Source organism: Globicephala melas, chromosome 20 (genome assembly GCF_963455315.2).
Source record: "Globicephala melas chromosome 20, mGloMel1.2, whole genome shotgun sequence".
NCBI classification, from domain to species: Eukaryota; Metazoa; Chordata; class Mammalia; order Artiodactyla; family Delphinidae; genus Globicephala; species Globicephala melas.
The window spans coordinates 7770347-7787363 of NC_083333.1; the positions used below are offsets into that span (position 1 = coordinate 7770347).

At 56.5% G+C, this 17017-nt stretch overlaps 1 protein-coding gene across 1 annotated transcript in view; it reads right to left on the reverse strand.

Annotated features, from left to right (window-relative positions):
• Positions 1-12832, reverse strand: part of RTN4RL1 (reticulon 4 receptor like 1) — a 67235-nt gene extending 54403 nt beyond the window's left edge. Inside the window, exon 1 of the mRNA XM_030861837.2 lies at positions 12318-12832. Coding sequence (XP_030717697.1) covers positions 12318-12330 — 13 coding nt within the window. The 5' untranslated portion in view covers positions 12331-12832. The remainder of the gene's footprint in view (positions 1-12317) is intronic.
• Between the last annotated feature and the right edge of the window lie 4185 nt (positions 12833-17017).

A 17017-nucleotide genomic window follows, 5' to 3' on the forward strand; every position in this document is an offset into this window, starting at 1 on the left:
TGCCTCTGTACATCTTCCCCCTCTGGTGTGCTCACAGGCCACTTCGCTGGAGACCTAGACCATGTCTCCGCCCCCCACCCCCACACACACCCTCCTCCTCCTCAAATAACCAGAAGGCTTTGCATCCTGCTGTCTGCTACTTGGGGTAGTGTCAAGCTCACCTACCTAAGGGGCATCACTGACCTCTCACACTGGCTTCCTTACGAAGACCTTATGAAGGACTTCCCCTGCCCAGAAGCCCACACAGCACATGGGCCGAGGCCTGTGCACAGGTGTGGGCTGTGGCATAAAAAAGAGGGAAACCGTCTCCACGCACAACCCAGAGGATGGGCAGTCAGACGAGGGACATTCTGCGGTCATTCAAACAGGTTTCGAATGACCACCCTAGAAAGGCGTTTGAGATCTACTGTTAATGCAACAAGGGCACGTTTGCATGAATGTAGGAAAGAAGGTTAGAAGGAAGGATGCACCATATGCCCTGGGAGGGATGAGGGTTCCCACTCTTCGACTTGTGGGATTATAGTGATTTTCTTCTTTTTGCCAACCTGTGGTTTTCCAATGTTTTCTGCCACGTGTATGCATTATTTGCAAAGTTCAAAAATGTTACTCTAGGGAGAGAAGGCTGCTGTAGAAATGAGGCAGCAGGTGAAAAAAAGCAAGACCTTACACAAAACTAAGTTCTATGTTTTGTGCTTAGGAGTAAAAGGCAAGGGCTTATGGAACTGATCTCTGATCTTGTACTAGGGTTACAGCCTGGACCACATTAAGAGCCAAGGAGAGGCTTCCCTGGTGGTGCAGTGGTTGAGAGTCCGCCTGCCGATTCAGGGCCACGGGTTCGTGCCCCCGTCCGGGAAGATCCCACATGCCGCGGAGCGGCTGGGCCCGTGAGCCATGGCCGCTGAGCCTGCGCATCCGGAGCCTGTGCTCCGCAACGGGAGAGGTCACAACAGTGAGAGGCCCGCGTACCGCAAAAAAAAAAAAGAGTAAGCAGCCCTGGGTGGCCATATTGGCCCTTGTGTGAGGTGAAAAGTCATGGGTGCAGACAGTGGGGCAGGGGCAGGAGTAGCTGTCTTAGGTGGAAGGAGAGGCCATGAGAGAGACCACAGAGAGGTTGCTACTTTCTAGAGCTAGCCCCTCTCCTGGAGGCTTCTGGAGTCCAGGTTATGCATCTCTTTGCAATAACCCGCCATTTCCAATGAGCTACCTTGAATCCCTGCCATCACATTTGTTCACTGAAGGCAGAAATACCAGTCCACCAGGGGCAGTGGGCCAATCACAGGAAGACGATACCACTGCTACCTTGAGGCAGCCTCAGGGCCAATTGCCGCCAAGTTCCCCCTTCGGGTGGTGCGTTCTCCTGAGCGTGGCCCTGTGAACTGTCCCCGCCTCTCTCCCCTGCTCAGAGATGCTGTATCAACCGCAGGCTTGGGCAACATCCTCCCTGCAAGGAGAGGAAGTAGTTCAAAGTAAAAGGCATTTCCACGGATGGGAGAGAAGGCAAAAGAGGCCGAGTTTTCTCACCCCAGGCACCACCTGAGCTCAGCTTTGCCTCATTTAAACATTTCAGATCTCTGAAGCCCAGAATGTCCACGAGAGGTTTTCATTTGCCACGGAATCAATGGTGCAAATTTTGTTCCATAAAAACCTGCCAAGTACAGCCCTAAACTTTTCTGAGTGAGAGTGCTGTTTCTTTCCCTGACATAGCTCCTGCCCTGCTGGACGTCCTCTGTGGCCCAGTTGCCCAGTCTTTCTGTGCCTGTTAGCTTTCTCTGCCTACAGAGGAATGGAACAGGGCTGGGGTGAGGCAGCAACAGCCCTGGGCCCTAGATGAGCTCTGTAGCCCCTCTGCGCCTCAGTGTTCTCATCTGTAACTTGGGACTAATACAACCTGCCTTTTCTGCTCTTAATGAGGCATTGTACAGGGAAAACCATGAGATACCTTTCTCCATACTCCTCACTTAAAAAAAAAAAATCTGTTTCCTCCCGGTTCCTGATACGAAGTTTCTTTTTTTCTTTTCTTTTTTTTTTTAAGCCCTAGGTTATCGTGATTTAATTTTTCTTACAGTTGCAGAGCAATTTAAAAGTTAGGTTTTGGTACCAGGTTCCTTGTGTTCCAATTAACATGTAATCAACATTCAATCAACATTGGCAGTCAGCTCATAAAGACACGACATTAGTTATTGATTCAGTACTCTTTACCCAGTGTCACACTTGTGCCACATTTTATTTTGTGCAGGACGCTGTATTAGTCGGGTCCTGGTAAGAAAAACAGAGCACTGTCAGATCGAGTAATTTGATGAGTACATAATAAAGATGAGAAGAGTGGGTAAGGAAACCCTAAGAGATAATGTCTTTTAAGGCCCCCTCCCCACAGAGCTGAGTGAGGAGAGGGAGCTCTTACTGAGCCTGGAGAAAGAGCTGCTGTGAGGGCTTTGACCCTTTCACATATACCAGACTGACTTCCAACTGTCAGAACCCGCATTCCTTTGCCTGAGGGCCTCGTCTAGCAGGGAAGCTGTCTTTGCTTTCTCCAGGGGAACTGTACACTTAGCCAGTGAGGGATGGGAGTTGTGTATAAATACCCCAGCTCCCTCCCCTTGGAGTGAGAGAACTTTGAGGTGCATGTTCTAGACTGTATCTGAAGTTCCCCAGTGAGATTAAGTTCTGGTTGTCCACGATAACACACCTGTTATTGGCTTCTTCCCTTCTCTGTCTCATTGCCCCACTCGTCTCCTAGTGTTTCCTAGGATCCCTCCCAAATAAAGATGTGCATTTGAATCCTTGTCTCAGGCTATACTTCTGGGAGAACCTTTGGGTGACCTATGGTGGAGGGACACAGAGAGCCCATGGCGACCCACCATTGGTTGAACCCAGCTGGAAGCAAGAGGGCATGGGAGCTCATTGCTGAAGTTCCACAGACCAAGCTCCCAGGACAGAGAGCAGGTTGGAGAAGGGTGGAGAGCAGATCTGAAGGGGCGGCGGGGTAGAGAGTAAGCTGCCTCCTCAAGGAACTTGCCATACAGCGGGGAAGGCAGATAACATAAAGGTAATTGCAATAAAATAGATTGAGTGGGACCTCCCTGGTGGCACAGTGGTTAAGAATCTGCCTGCCAGTGCAGGGGACACGGGTTTGAGCCCTGGTCTGGGAAGATCCCACATGCCGCAAAGCAACGAAGCCCGTGCGCCACAACTACTGAGCCTGCACTCTAGAGCCCATGAGCCACAACTACTGAGCCTGCGTGCCACAACTACTGAAGCCCGCACATCCTGGAGCCCGTGCTCCGCAACGAGAAGCCACTGCAATGAGAAGCCCCTGCACCACAACGAAGAGTAGCCCCCACTCGCCGCAACTAGAGAAAGCCCACGTGCAGCAATGAAGACCCAATGCAGCCAAAAATAAATTAAAAAAAAGAAATAGAGTACTGTGACCGGAAGTACAGGATATGGTGGGACATCGAGGTTGGCTCCCCAATCCAGGGGGTACAGGAAGGTTTCCCAGACAAGTGATGTGTAAACTGAGTCCTGAAGGATGAGCGTGAAGGGGAAGAGAGCAGTGAAGAGTGTTCTAGGCAGCAGGAGCTGCTTGTTGCAAATCCTTAGAGACAGACAGAGAGCACAGTTCAGTCGAGGGATTGAAAGAAGTTCATTAGAGCTGGACCTCAGAGTTCAAAGTGGGGAGTGGGGAGAGGAGAGGGTGGGGCTGCAGGTGGGGCAAGAGAGGAGGACTTGACGGCCAGGCTGGGAAGTCTGGACTATCCCCGGAAGGAAAAGGAATCACTGAAGTCTTTTAAACAAGGAGGGACAAGATCCCACCGCATTGTAGAATCTGGCCACCACGTAAAGGCTGGATTGGGTGAAGGCAAGAGTAGAGGCAGGGAGGCTGCTGGTGTGATTGGGGAGAGGATGGTGGACGAGGCTAGGGTGGAGGTAGGGAGAAGAGGTGCACGAAGGATGCTGAGGGAGGACAGGCAGCACATCTCAGACTAATGGGGAGGGGTGGAGTGAGGGGGGACGTTCGTGGGTCCAATTCTCAGGCTAACGGTACCTGCAGGGATCGTACTGCCAAATGCTGAAATGGGAGAAATGGGGAAAGAGCGAGCTTGCTCAGAGCTCAGAGTAGAAGTAAGAGCATGGTTTCACACACACTGGGTTTGAGGGGCCTGTGTGGCTGCCAGTGGAGACATCTGGGGGAGGGGTCAGCTGGCTGGGTGGCTCCGGACGTCAGAAGCAACATCTCATCTGGAGATGGGATGTTGGGGGGGGGTCAGTAAATGGGCGCTACAGCCATGGACGAGCTGACAGCCCCAGAGCTGAGCTGACACCCCCAGAGCTATGCCTGGGAGGCACCACAATGAAGGATGGCAGGAGGTAGTGAAGCTGGCTAAGAAGGAGCAGCCACAGAGGCAGGAGAAAGACCAGGGGGGCGGCCATCGGGGAAGCCAAGGGAAACTATGGCCGACGGCGTCAAAGGCCACCACGTCAGGTGAGACAAGGAAAATGTCTGGTAGGGTCAGCGTCAAGCCAGAGAGGTGACAGTGGAGTGACGGCTGATGTGTCCTCCTTGAGGGGTGAGGGGGAGGTGAGGGCAAGCAGACTCCAAGTGTGGACAGCTTCTCCCAGCTAAGTGGTCACCAGGGGTCCAAGCCCCGCTGCACGAGACAGAGCTCAAACCCAGGCCCGTGGGCAGTGCGGTGTCCTCTACGTCAGCACGCGACACAGCCGGTGGCCTTCCTGCCGGCACTGCTTGCTGGCGGCGGACCCCAGCCCCCAAGCTGGAGGAGCTGCTAGGGTAGCAGTGAGGCCAGAGGAGGAGGTCCCTCAAGCCAGCTCTGACCAGGGCCACCTGCGCTATCTGCTCTGTATTCTGGGCTCTAACACTGGACATGATTTGAAGAAACTCTTCTACTGCCGAAAAACATTTGTCAAACCGTCAATCCAGTCGTATTACAGATGGGGAAACTGAGGCCCAGTGTCCAGGGTCCTAGTGAGTCAGCCACAGAGACGGAACCAAACCCAGCCCTGGGACTCCAATTTTGGGGTCCTTTCCAGAGCCCCAGGGTCCCCAGGAAGAAAAGGGTCTTAGCCAGGCCAAAGCCAGGGTCGCACAGAGCTGCTGCTACAGGCAGAGCCTGGCGGCCGGTGAAGACAGAGACAGACAGGAGGGTAAACACCGTGAGACGTGCTGCCTGCAGCACAGGCTGAGGAGGTGGCCGGCGTGCTACAGCCCTCGCCCTCCGCCCAGCCTGCCCGGGCTGCCCCACGCTGGCCACCGCGTGACCTACCCGGGCCCGCCTCCTCCGAAGCCCACCGTACCGCCTGCTCCTTCCTCCTCCCAGCCTGCTCAGACAAGCCCATGAATAGAACATTAAAGGTAAAACCTTCTAAAAGGAAAAGCAGCTCCCTGGTAGGAGTCGCCCCATGAAATGTCAAATGCAGGAAGCCTGCGCACTTCTCACTATGGAGGCACCTTAGTCTCCATTCCCATCATCCAGTCGCCCTATAAATAAATCACGGTAAGAAGAATGCCGGTTTTCCCCCAGGGCCTCATGAATCTCTCTATAAAAGCCCCCTTCACGACGTGTTGGCTCAGGTGCCCAGAGAGAGACATGGCGAACTCTGCTAGGACAATTTTAGAGGCACAAGTAACTCTCATGCCACCTCTGTGGGCTGAGAGCTGGTAACTCAGCCCTTCTCCTGACTCGGGGAAGAATTGTTTTGCTCCATTTCCTGCAGATCCACCCCGACCACAGAGCCACCGTCCCCTGGAATCAGCCCAGGACGCTACCAAGAGGCCTCGGCTCCGAGGGCTGCGGTGGTTTGTCCCCTGGCAGACATGTGATGAGTCGTGCCCACCCACCCCTGCGTGGGCGGGTGAGCCATATACCCGTTTGAGCTTTGTTCCCGACACGTGGCATGCAGAGCGCCGGCCTGCCCACTCCAACATCATGCTAGAGGCCCCGGGGTGGGAGTGCCGACCTAAGCGCCCGAGCCCACAGCTGAGCTTTCGGGACGCTCAGCTTTGCCACAGCGGACCTCTGGCGTGCACTCCCGGAGCCTGCTGCACACTCACCAGGTGTGTCTCTGCACACACACACACAGAGTATTGTGCCAACCCTCTTGCTATGTCGGCACGGAGGCCTCCACAGCACCTCTTCTGAATCACATAGCAGGGGCTGGCAGGGGCTGTTTGCAGTTTCGGATCCCAAGTTCACTGACTGATTAGACAGTAATCACAGGTTCGGAAGCACCCCGCTGAATCTGTTAGATCTGACACCCCGCCCCACCCACACCGAGAAGGAGAGGCACTCCTCGCTCCAAGGGGGGAATCTGCTCTTCTATACCGCGAGATCGGCTAGACTCTGCCTTTTTTTTTTTTCCTTTTCCAAACTGCAGGAAGGATGGGTCTCTCAGGTACGCAACCGCGGCCGGAAGGGGGCAGGAGAAATCCCTTGTGGAGGACAGCTCTGAGTTCTGCAATTACCTCCCAGCCGACAGGGTAGGGCTGGGCCATGGGAGCGCCCTCAGGAGTGAAGGAACATTCCAAAGGAGGAGGGGTAGGTGCGGGTGGAGGGACCTCCCTCATCCCGCCTAACTGCCACCACCAAAGGCTGTTGCTCCCTAGTCACCGACCAGTTTGGGGTGTGGCTCTGTTAGCCAGTCCACCAGGACAGCCTGGAAGGGGACCCACGGAGGGCAACCTATGGAGAAGTCCCAGCCCCCAGATAAACCATGGCTCCACCTTTCTTAAGGGCATGAAAGCGGGCAGGTTGGTGCCGGCCCACTGTCTCATCCTTGTCTGCAATGAAGAATCCAGAGCAGGAGACAGTAGGGGAGGGGTGTGTCTCCCCAGACAGAAAGTGTGTGTGTGGAGGTGGACAGGACACATGAGAGAGGGGTTCAGGGTATCAGGAGCCCCAAGTCCCAGCCAGAGATGTTCCTGGATGAACACCAGAAGGGGAGTGCATGGGAACTACCAGGGAACTCTGTAACGAGGCACAAGTGATTCAGCAGTGCCCGGCACCTCGCAAAACAAATGCCATGTAAATCAAGGCAGATGGGCATGTGAGGCAGGGGAGCTTAAAGGTTAAGAGAGCACGGAAAAGAGCGTGGTGGCAGAAAAACCTGGGATCGTATCCTGACTCAGTGTACCAGCTGGGTGACCCAGGGCAAGGGAGTTCATTTGTCTGTGCCTCGGTTCCCTTATCTTGATAGCAGGGACAAGCACACGCTGATCTTGATGGGTGATTGTGGAGATTGCATGAAGTGAGGCATGAAGTCCACTCAGCTTGGCCCATCACTACTTATAAGCAGCTATTGTCAGCATGCGGACAGGGACTGGCGCAGTCGGATTCAAGGCAGGCTGGGAAGAACAGTCCACTCCCTGACGCCCACTTCCAGCTCGCATCCATCCCTCCTCCCAGCAGGCTTGGCCAAGTATGCTCTGAGACCCGCATGCCCTCCCCTTGCTCTAGTAATGGACACCAAATCAGCCGTGCCTCTTCTCCCCAGTTCAACGACATCCAAAGGTCCCTGCTCCTGGGCCCCCTTGCCTGGGAGTTGATGTCTCCCTAGGTCTTCTCCCAAGCCTTGAGGAAGTCCTCGCCCTGGGGTGCCTGCCTCACTCGTCTCTCGGGCTCACTTCTACCCAGGGTGGCCTGGTCAGCGCACCCCGAGGAAAGGGCTGCTTCCAGCACTCTGCACGGAGGTCCTGCCTTCTGCTGTCCCTGGAGGCTCTGTTCCCGTTTCTCCAGTTATTTTGCTTCCTCGGCCATCTGTTCCCTCCCTGTCATCTCCTCTCTGCTTTAACCTTAACCACCACTTCACTGCAGATGGTACCAAACAGATCCGTTCTTGACATCCTTCATGATGCCTGCCCCCTCCTTCTCATCTCCAGAGAGTGAGCTTCTGCTCTGTCCTTTCTCAGGCCCTGACTCCAAAGCTTGGAGTTGGATTCACCTCCCACAAGGTCCCATTCACCCTCCTCGGTCCCAACTCTGCCACAGGTCAGGGGGCAAACACCTACCCTTTTCCCCGTCTTTTCCTTTTCCTAATGAGACTTCCTCTTTTCAAACTTGGCCGAGAACCTCTCCTGGCATCAAGTCCACTGTTTGCTCTGGTTATCCACCTGGTCTCCTAAAACGGAGCTGTTTAACCCTCCAGGGGGGTCGGGGTTGGTAGCCTGAATCTGAGACCAGAAACTCAGGCTCATTCCTGCAGTAAAGGAGCCAGTATGTCCACGCTGGGAGTTTGGGCGCTGAACAGTTCCTCTGTAGAAAATGGACCTGGAAATTGCAGTGAGGAGTTGGCCCTGTGTTGGCATGACAGAGACGGAACCAAAACACATTTTCCACATTGTGTGAGCTCACAAAAGGGGAGCATTGCACTGCTTTCCTTGCTTTTATTCTGGATTCTGGTGAGAAAATGCACGCATGGACTTTGTTTAGCAACTCACCCTGCCTCTCCTCTCTATTGAGGTGACCTGGTGCTCCCCTAAAATTCTTCCTATTGGCTTCTCTTTGCTGGCATAAGGACCAGGAGCTTTGAGGAAAGAAGTCCGGAAGCTCCTAAATCAGGAAACTGTCTTGGTGTCATTGGTTTCACTAGGCTGCATTACGTGAACGGGACAGAATTGGGCTGGGAAGACCGAAATCCCGCTTCTGTACCTGGATTCGGGCTAAAAAGCCTCATATCTCAGCCCTCTAGACACGGCTCTTGTATTTCCCCTCTATACTTTCTCTAGCAGAACGGAGAGTGTCTTGGCTGTCCACGGAACACTCTCCACTTCCCTCCTCCATTGGGGCTAAGGAGGGCCATGTCACTAATAGCTCCAAGAGGAGCCTGCTTACACCTGGCCACATGGAGGCTCTCTGATTCCCTAGGGAACCTCTGGATTCAAATCAACCAAGCATCTGACAACCCCATGGCCCCTCTACGCTTCCCTTCTTCCCACAAAGGAGACCCAGTCTAGCCACTAGGCCAGCCCATCAGGCTATGGAAACCAAAAGGACAAAATGCATCTTACCGGGTTGCAGGCCTTCATCTAGCTCTTGCTGAATTATGCAGGGATGGCATTAACTTATATAAATGAGTGTGTTTGACTGATTTTGTGGTTGATGTACAGATAAATTCTAACGAAAGACAGCTACAAGATTTTAAATTATTAATTAGACTGCCACTTACCAAAACCTACTTGGCACTCTATTTCCTTGCTTAACAAGACAAAAACTTTAAGGTTCTGTATGTGCCCAGAGGCTGTTGATTTGCATTCTGTTTTTATAGCTCTAAAAATGAAAACCATAGATCCTGACCTTAAGCAGGCCGCTTCTTGCAAAGCAAAACCCCCAGCAGGCTGCCCTTCCTTCCCGGATGGTGCTGGGTGGCTCGGGGCCTCGCTTGCCCTGACCATCTCTCATCTCTGACCAGAGATTTGCTTTTTATATCCCTGGTTCTTCTGGGGTAGGCCAGGAGATGGAAAAGCCAGCAGGGCAGCTGCTGAAGCCTAAAGCTACCAGCGCTGTCAGCAGCAGGGCTATTCTGGTTCACAGAGGTAGGGCACCCCCAGTTCCTAAAACGTCCTGCCTGGGGTCAGCGCCATGTTAACTGCAATAGGACAACCAGCAATCAGAGGGATGACCCTTGTGGTCCAATCCCTACTCTCACCTTCTTCCTCCTCTGGGGTTTCTTTGCAGGATGGGTAGGGCTCGTGGTCCTCTCTTCTCCCAGGAACTAGGGAGGGCTACTCTTTCTTCATCTTTCAAACCCTTTTCCAAATCGTAATTAAACTATGAAACTCCCTCAGAGCCAGGACCCCACACAGGGTTCTGCATCTGTTAGGCAGGGAAACTGCAACAACTGTCTGAATCCAGGCTATGACATTTTTGCCGGGAGCCTTTGGGAACGATTTGAGAAGCAGAAACTTCAAGGGCCACCCCTCTTGGCACCAGCCCCAGTCATATCTTTGTCTCTGGGCACACACCTAGAATCCACACAGAGAATCTGAGTGGCCTGTGTGCGTGTGTGTGTGTGTGTGTGTGTGTGCGCGCGCGCCAGTATGCGCAAAAGAGACCAGTCCTGGGGACCAGGATCAGGGGCCAAGGGAGAAAATTGCCCAGGAAAGGACCCAAATAAAAGTCCTTTGCCCACACCTTGTCCCACCAGCAGGCTCCAGGCCGCTGGAGCCCAGCCCAGCCCAGCCCAGCAAAGGACTTCTCTGCTCTGCTTCCCTCAGGCCAATCCAGGTGGAAGCCTCTTTGGTTGGTAGAACCTCTCCTGCCAATGAAGCTGTGCAGGAAGGGAAAAATAGCCCAAGTGGCAAACACACGTGACTGCCAAAGCCTCCAGTGGCCACCTCTTGGGCAAGGTAAAGAGCCTCCCCCAGAGGGAAGCGGCCCCCAGAATGCATTGGACTCATCCCAAGCTGGGCCTCTGGCTAGCAAGGATGTGAGAAAAAGCCTCCTGGAGGCTGCTCCAGCCTCCCTGGGCACTTAAACCATATAAATAAAGTGCGTGGGCTGCTTCATGGCTCGTTTTTAACTGTAAACTGCCAAAAGACAAAAGACCAAAAGGGAGATGAGATGTCAGTTCCTCTCTATTATCTCCATCACAGACCTGCAGACCAGACATGGCGGCCTTTAAAACTGCCTGGGAAGCCTTCCCCACTGGGGCAAGTTTGCACGCTCCTGGCCCAGGCTGCCCAGACCTCGGCCTGCGCTCAGCTGTGTAAAAAAGCATCCTCTCTGTGCAGACACACTCTGGCCAACACCGCTGGTTGCTGAAAAGGCTTTTAGTCCCTTTCTGCTAGGAAAAGGAACTGGGGTGTATCCGTGAAGTGGTTTCTCCAACCAAGCCGCAGAGACTTTTCCCACCCACAGTGAAGGGCAGTCAGCGTTTCCCCCCTGCACTGCACCGACCCACGTGGAGGGCACAAGTCACACACAAGTTTGTGGATATTGACACGGTGGGGCAACCGAGGCTCCTGGGTCGGACTGAGACAGCCGGGACCACCACACCGCCTTTACTGCTTCCAGCGCAGGCGTGGTTTCTTCACCTACCTGTCCGACCTGCTTATGGGGTCTCTTCCATCACCCCCACATCTGCTCCTCCCTGCCCATCTCCGGGCTTTGCTTCCCCCTCCTCCGCCACCTCCCCCCTGCCCATTTTCTCCTTCCCCATCCTACTGTGAGGTCAGAATCCTGTGCTTACGACACTTCGGTCTGTTGCCATGGAAACAGGGGCGGATTAAGGCTGGAGCGCGGAGCGCAGGGATCAGGCCCCTCCGCTACCTGAGCACCCGCCTCAGCAGGCTCCCGCAGGGCCCGGGCAGCCAGCCGTAGGCGCCGGCGGCTCGTCAGCCGCTCGGCCCGGGCCAGGGACGAGGGGGTCCCGACGGGGCACCGCAGCCCACCCGGACCTGGGAAGGGAGAGAGGTAGACGCAGAGGCCCGGGCAGCGGTTGGCGGAGCTCGCGGGCTCACGGCGTGGTCACCTGCCCTCCCTGGGCCCTGGGGACAGCTCCCGGCGCGGCAGCCACGTGGGGGCGCGGCGGGACTTCCCCAGCGCCCGCGCCAACTTTGCAGCGCTCAGCTATGAGCTCGACAAGCCCAAGGCTCGTCGTGAGGTGGTCGCGGTCTCTTAAGTTGACCCTGGCTCCGGCCGCGCTCGCTCCCGGCACGGCCTCCGCCTTCGCATCCCTCCGCTCCAGGCAGAAGGAAAGTTTGAGGAACCGATCAGCAGGGGCTAGCCACCAACCCTCGGCCGCTGGGTGTCCAGAGCCCGCTGCTGAGGACCACCAAAGCGGGGCTACAGGGAAGGTGCCCGAGTCCGGGCCCCACCTGGGAACCAGGACGCGCAGTGAGTGAGCGGCCGGGCCGCGCGGTGACTGACCGCCAGCTGCACCGGAGCGCAGGTTGGACCCGGCCCCGCCAAAGCGGCAGAAGCTGGCGGCGTGTGCCCGCGCAGGGGATGGAGCCTGCAAGTCAAAACTTTATACTGGCAAAGCTAAGGTCCCAGGAGGCCGGCGCCCCTTCCATCAGGGGCAGCTCACTGTGGTCTCGAAATGACCTCGCCGAGCCAGAACCCTAGGCCTGGCCGCTTGATCCAGGGAGCAAATCCCGTGTCTCGCTACTGGCCCCAGTCAGGGGCTGAGCTCCTCCAGCAGTACTTCCTCGGCGGTTGCGTCCCCGCAAAGCCCGCCAGACTGCCCAGAGCTGCTTCCCGGGCCCGGAGCCCCGGCGCCTGGCAGCTCTCGGGCGGCTCCCAGACTCGCGGCTCTGCCCCGTGCGTATCCAACTCCAACTTGCCCCTGCGGCTCCAACTCACCTTTGCGAAGCATGTTGGCCGCGGGGCCGCCACTCGGAGGTCGGCCTAGGCGCGCTCCCTCCCAGGGTCCGGATTCAAATCCTTGGGCGCTGGCTGCAGCTAATCCGAGCGCGTCGAGGCGGGGGCAAGCCGGGGATCCGCTTGTGCCCGGCGGCCCGGCCCCGCAGGGGCATGGTGAGCCCGAGCCCCGCGCCGAGGGCACCGGCGCACACCGGCAACCGTGGCGCTGCCCGGCAACCCCGGGGCGAGCTGCTTGCTCCGCGGAGCTGGCGGCCTGCTTCTGCAGCCCAGAGCACTTTGCAGGCGGTTTTGAGGGGGGACGCCGCCCCCCGGCCGCCCCGCCGCGGCCCCCTCCTTTCCGCCCCCTCGGGCCGCAGCCGCCGCCGCGGTTGCTGCAAAAGGGCGCTCGCACGCACCGCCAAGCTCCGGGGAAAGCGCCCGGCGCGCGTTTGCAGAACCGTGCGATCGGCGGAGCGGGGCGCCTCCCTTTCTCCCCCCCGGCTTCCCCCACCTCTCCTCCCTCCTTCCCTCCTCCGCTCGCTAGCTCCCTCCCTCTCTCTCTCCGCTCCCCGCCCCCGCTCACGGAGCGCCTCCCATACAAAATTTATGAAAGTGCTCTCAGCTCGCGGTGCTGAGCGCCGTCCTATTCCCAGGGCAGCGGCGCTCAGCCGTGCGGCGCCGCCTCCCAAGGTGTTTTCGCTGCGCCCGACCCCGGGGACGATCCTTGGCCTGCGGCCGTCCAAGTACCTGCCCCAGTCCCCGGGCCAGTCGTCGGGCCACTCGAGAGCCCCTCCCGGGCCCCGTGGGCTTCCCGGGGCTCGCACCCGCCGCCCCGCCCCACCCCACCCCCACCCCCCGCTCGCCCTTCGCGGATGGAGGTCACCGAGAGAGGCAGCTGGAAGCGTGCGCTTTGCCCACCGGCTGGGATGCGAGGACCGCCGCCCAGAGTCCCCGATTACAAGTCTGCACCCCTGCCCATCTCCTCCCTGGCCGGCTCCTCTTCCTCTTCGGAGGCTCGACGGCTCCTCCTTGCCCAGGATAGCTCCGGCAGACCCAGCCGCATCGCATCCCGAGACCCAGGACACCATCCTTTTTGAGGGGTGGTGTGGTGTGCCCCCTGGCTGGTCTACACATCTCAGCAAGCATTGGGGAGGCCCAGCTGCATATTCTAGAGAGGGAAAGACTGATATGGGGCTCAGGCAAGCTATCTCCGCCTGGGAGGGTGGGGGGCTCTATTCTCCCTCAGTCTACACAGACCCCGCCCGGGGCTTCATGGAAAATGGAGGAGGCACCGCCTAAAAAGCAGGTCCCACAGGGGACCAGTTGGGTTGAGCTTAGAGAAGGTTCAGGCCAGATGAATCCTGGGTGGAGGCCGGCACCCCCTACTGTCCTGGGATAAGAGGGGTCCTGGAGGGGGAAAAGAGTGGGCTAAGTCACCCTTTAAAGGCACATTTATTGAGGGTCTATCATTGTAGAGTACTACTATTCCCCGGGGATTCAGCCAATGAAAAAGGCAAGGTCCCTGCCCTTGTGGATTTTACGGTTAATAGGGACCAACTGAGGAAAGTCCAGATGAGATGGCGCGCTTGGAAGAAGAAACAGCCAGGTGTTGTTCTGCAGCTGATATGGGCAGATCAGGGAGAGCCGCTCCGAGCAGGTGACATCTAAGCAGAGATCTAATTGACGTGAGAGGGTGAGTAGTGTGATTCCTTGGAGAAAAATTTGTCATGATCAGAAGGTCAAAAAGAAGGCCGTTATCATTCATTCACCCATACATGCGTTCAACCACACTGAGGCTCTGGGTTTGTGCTAACCACCTAGGCTTGGACTTTCAGTAGTTTATGGCACAGTTGGGGAGGACCCACAAGCTATCCTAGAATGTGGCAGAAAGAGATACAGAGTGTGGGAGGGTGCTCTGCTAGCTCTGTAGGGGGGTGGGGGGGAAGACCATCCAGAAAGGCTTCCCAGAAGAGATGCCGTTGGTCTTGAGGGCTGAATTCATCAGGCTGAGAAGGTGAAAGGCCATTCCAGGCAGGAAAGAATGTGCAAATGCTTGGAGGTGAGAGAGTAACCTTGTTCTGAAGATTAAGAAGATTGGTCCGGAACTACCATGGCAGTCCAGTGGTTAAGAAAGAGCTCGCTTTCCAATGCAGGCGGTGCGAGTCGATCCCTGGTCGGGGAGCTGGGATCCCACGTGCCTCTTGGCCAGGAAGCCAAGATGTGAAACAGAGGCAATATTTAACAAATTCAATAAAGACTTTAAAAATGGTCCACATCAGGGCTTCCCTGGTGGCACAGTGGTTAAGAATCCTCCTGCCAATGCAGGGGACATGGGTTTGAGCCCTGGTCCAGGAAGACCCCACATGCCGCGGAGCAACTAAGCCTGTGCGCCACAATTACTAAGCCTGCACTCTAGAGTCCCCGAGCCACAACTACTGAAGCCCGCACGCCTAGAGCCCATGCTCTGCAACAAGAGAAGCCACCGCGATAAGAAGGCTGGGCACCACGAGTGCAGCAACGAAGACCCAACGCAGCCATAAATAAATAAATAAATAAAATCTATACAAAAAAATGTTCCACATCGAAAAAAAAATCTTAAAAAAAAATTGGTCCATCTTGTAGTGGGAAAAGAAGGTGAGGTATTCTCTTAGCCTCCACCAGCTGCAGAACTGGACTGGGCCACCCCGTCTGAGCTCCGCCAGGCAGACACTAGCTGAACTCGATGATGCTGAGAGCTGCAGAGGCCCTCCACCAGTAAACCAATGTCAGCGAGGTTGAACAACTTGACCAGCATCTCACAGCAGATCAGCGCCCAAGTATGGGCCTGAATCAGGGTGTGCCGATCCTCCTCCCACCTCCTCAAGCCGCCTCCCCATGACCCCCTGCCCCACAATCTCCAGTATCTTAGGCAAAGTTGGCTGGGGCTGGGCGTGAGTGTGAGAAGCAGAGTTATTTCAGTCCTCTGGCTGGGTGCTGTTTTGGACTTCAGCCAGGGAGTGGGGGCGACCGTGGGTGGGTGTTGTAGTTTAATGTGGGGGGAGCACTGTGCCCGCCTTCTTGTCAGGCAGTAATTACTCAGACTGCTGAGTAACTCTGGCAGGGAGACCCCCATGGACAGATGGAGGTGTTCTCCGCTTAAGTTGAATAACAGCCCCCAGTGTCCTGCACTGCAGGGTCTTGGGGCACATGCTCATTTCCTAACGGGGGCCAGGGCAACTCATTTAGGACAGGGGCTGTGAGGCAGTGTTATAAAAGGATGGGGGACTTCTATCACCAGTGGGCCCACCTCTGCCTAGGGAAAGGCCCTAAGGGATACGGGGCCTGCTAGGGAGAAGCCATTACTCTGCTGGAGCCAATTTTTCCCCCTTGGAACTCACAGCTGCAGCCAGAGCTAAAGCTACCCACAGGCTGGGCCTTAGCGTCCTGAATGGGGAGGGGCTGGACTCACGGCGTCCCTGGAATTGAGATCCTACACCCTGGGGGTCCAGAGAACCTGAGGGAATGGGAAAGTGCAGCCTGGACTCTTACCAAGCTGATGGGGTGTTCCTTGGACCCATGTTGGCCACATTCCTGTCCAAAGCTGTGATTGTCCTAAGAGCATCAGTTGGTGGTCTGAGGGGCAGAGCACTGACCCCTTCTGGTCCTCCCCTTGGCTGCTCATTCCCAGCCTGCCCATTCAGCTCTCCTCTCTGGGCAGTCTCCCAGGCAGAGCCTGTGCCTGGCTGCTTGTTTTTCACTTCTCCCTGCACCTTAATTAGGAGTTTCCAAGCAGGGAGGGCCTCCAGGGGAGCCCGAGGCCACAGAGCGCCTTAAAGGGCCAGCTGCGCTCACATAGAGAGCAGAGAGGAAGATGGTGCCAGAGGGCTGCGTGGGCAAACGGCCCTGGGGGACGATTCCTCTATGGGGCAGACCTTGCTGAAAGTCAGTCCTGCAGGTACTCTGCTCTTCCAAATGTCAAGGCTGTCTCACTGGCTACCCTGTCTTCTCTCTGAGATTCCAGAAGCTTATGCCACTGATCAGGAGAGAGGCTTCCTAGGCCTGAGGGGCAGCCTAGGCAGGGCAAACGTTGGCCAGAATCCCGAAGGTTTAGGCAGTCGAGTCCTTAGACTTCCCCACTCCCCCAGGAAAGCACCTTCAGGCTGGGGGCCTTCCCCTGGTAGCGGTTTATCACAGGTGAACCTTCCACACTGTCGGTTCTAAAGGTGTAAGGGCAACCCAGCGCTCCGGAAACCGGCACCAAGACTCAACTTGGAACTGGCTCGGTGGGTGCCGAGTTCTGTCCTGTCCGAGCAATGAGGTCCTCTGAGGCAGGGAATGCGGCCCCACCCATAGGCATCCAGGTCTTATCAGGAGGGGAGAGAGTGAGGGGAGCTGAAGGAGGACCCTGTGGTGTCCCCATTTACAAGACTCCGCCCGCAGAACTGGGTAGGGAGTCGGCAAATAGGAGGGCGCTTGTCGGGGAGAACCAGGTTCAAGCTGCCCGGACGGGGAGGAGGGGACAGGGTCGCTGGGAGAACGCAACCGCTGTGGCCGGGGACCACTAGGGACTCCCGAGAATGTCGACCTTCCCGGCTGACCTGGGGGCCCACTCTAGCCCCACCCCTATCTTTCTCCTTCATGGTCCCCGCCCCGCAAATCCCCGCCCCTCGCTGGCCGATCGGCGATCGATCGCACTGTCTGCGCTCTCCTCGTTCTTCTAG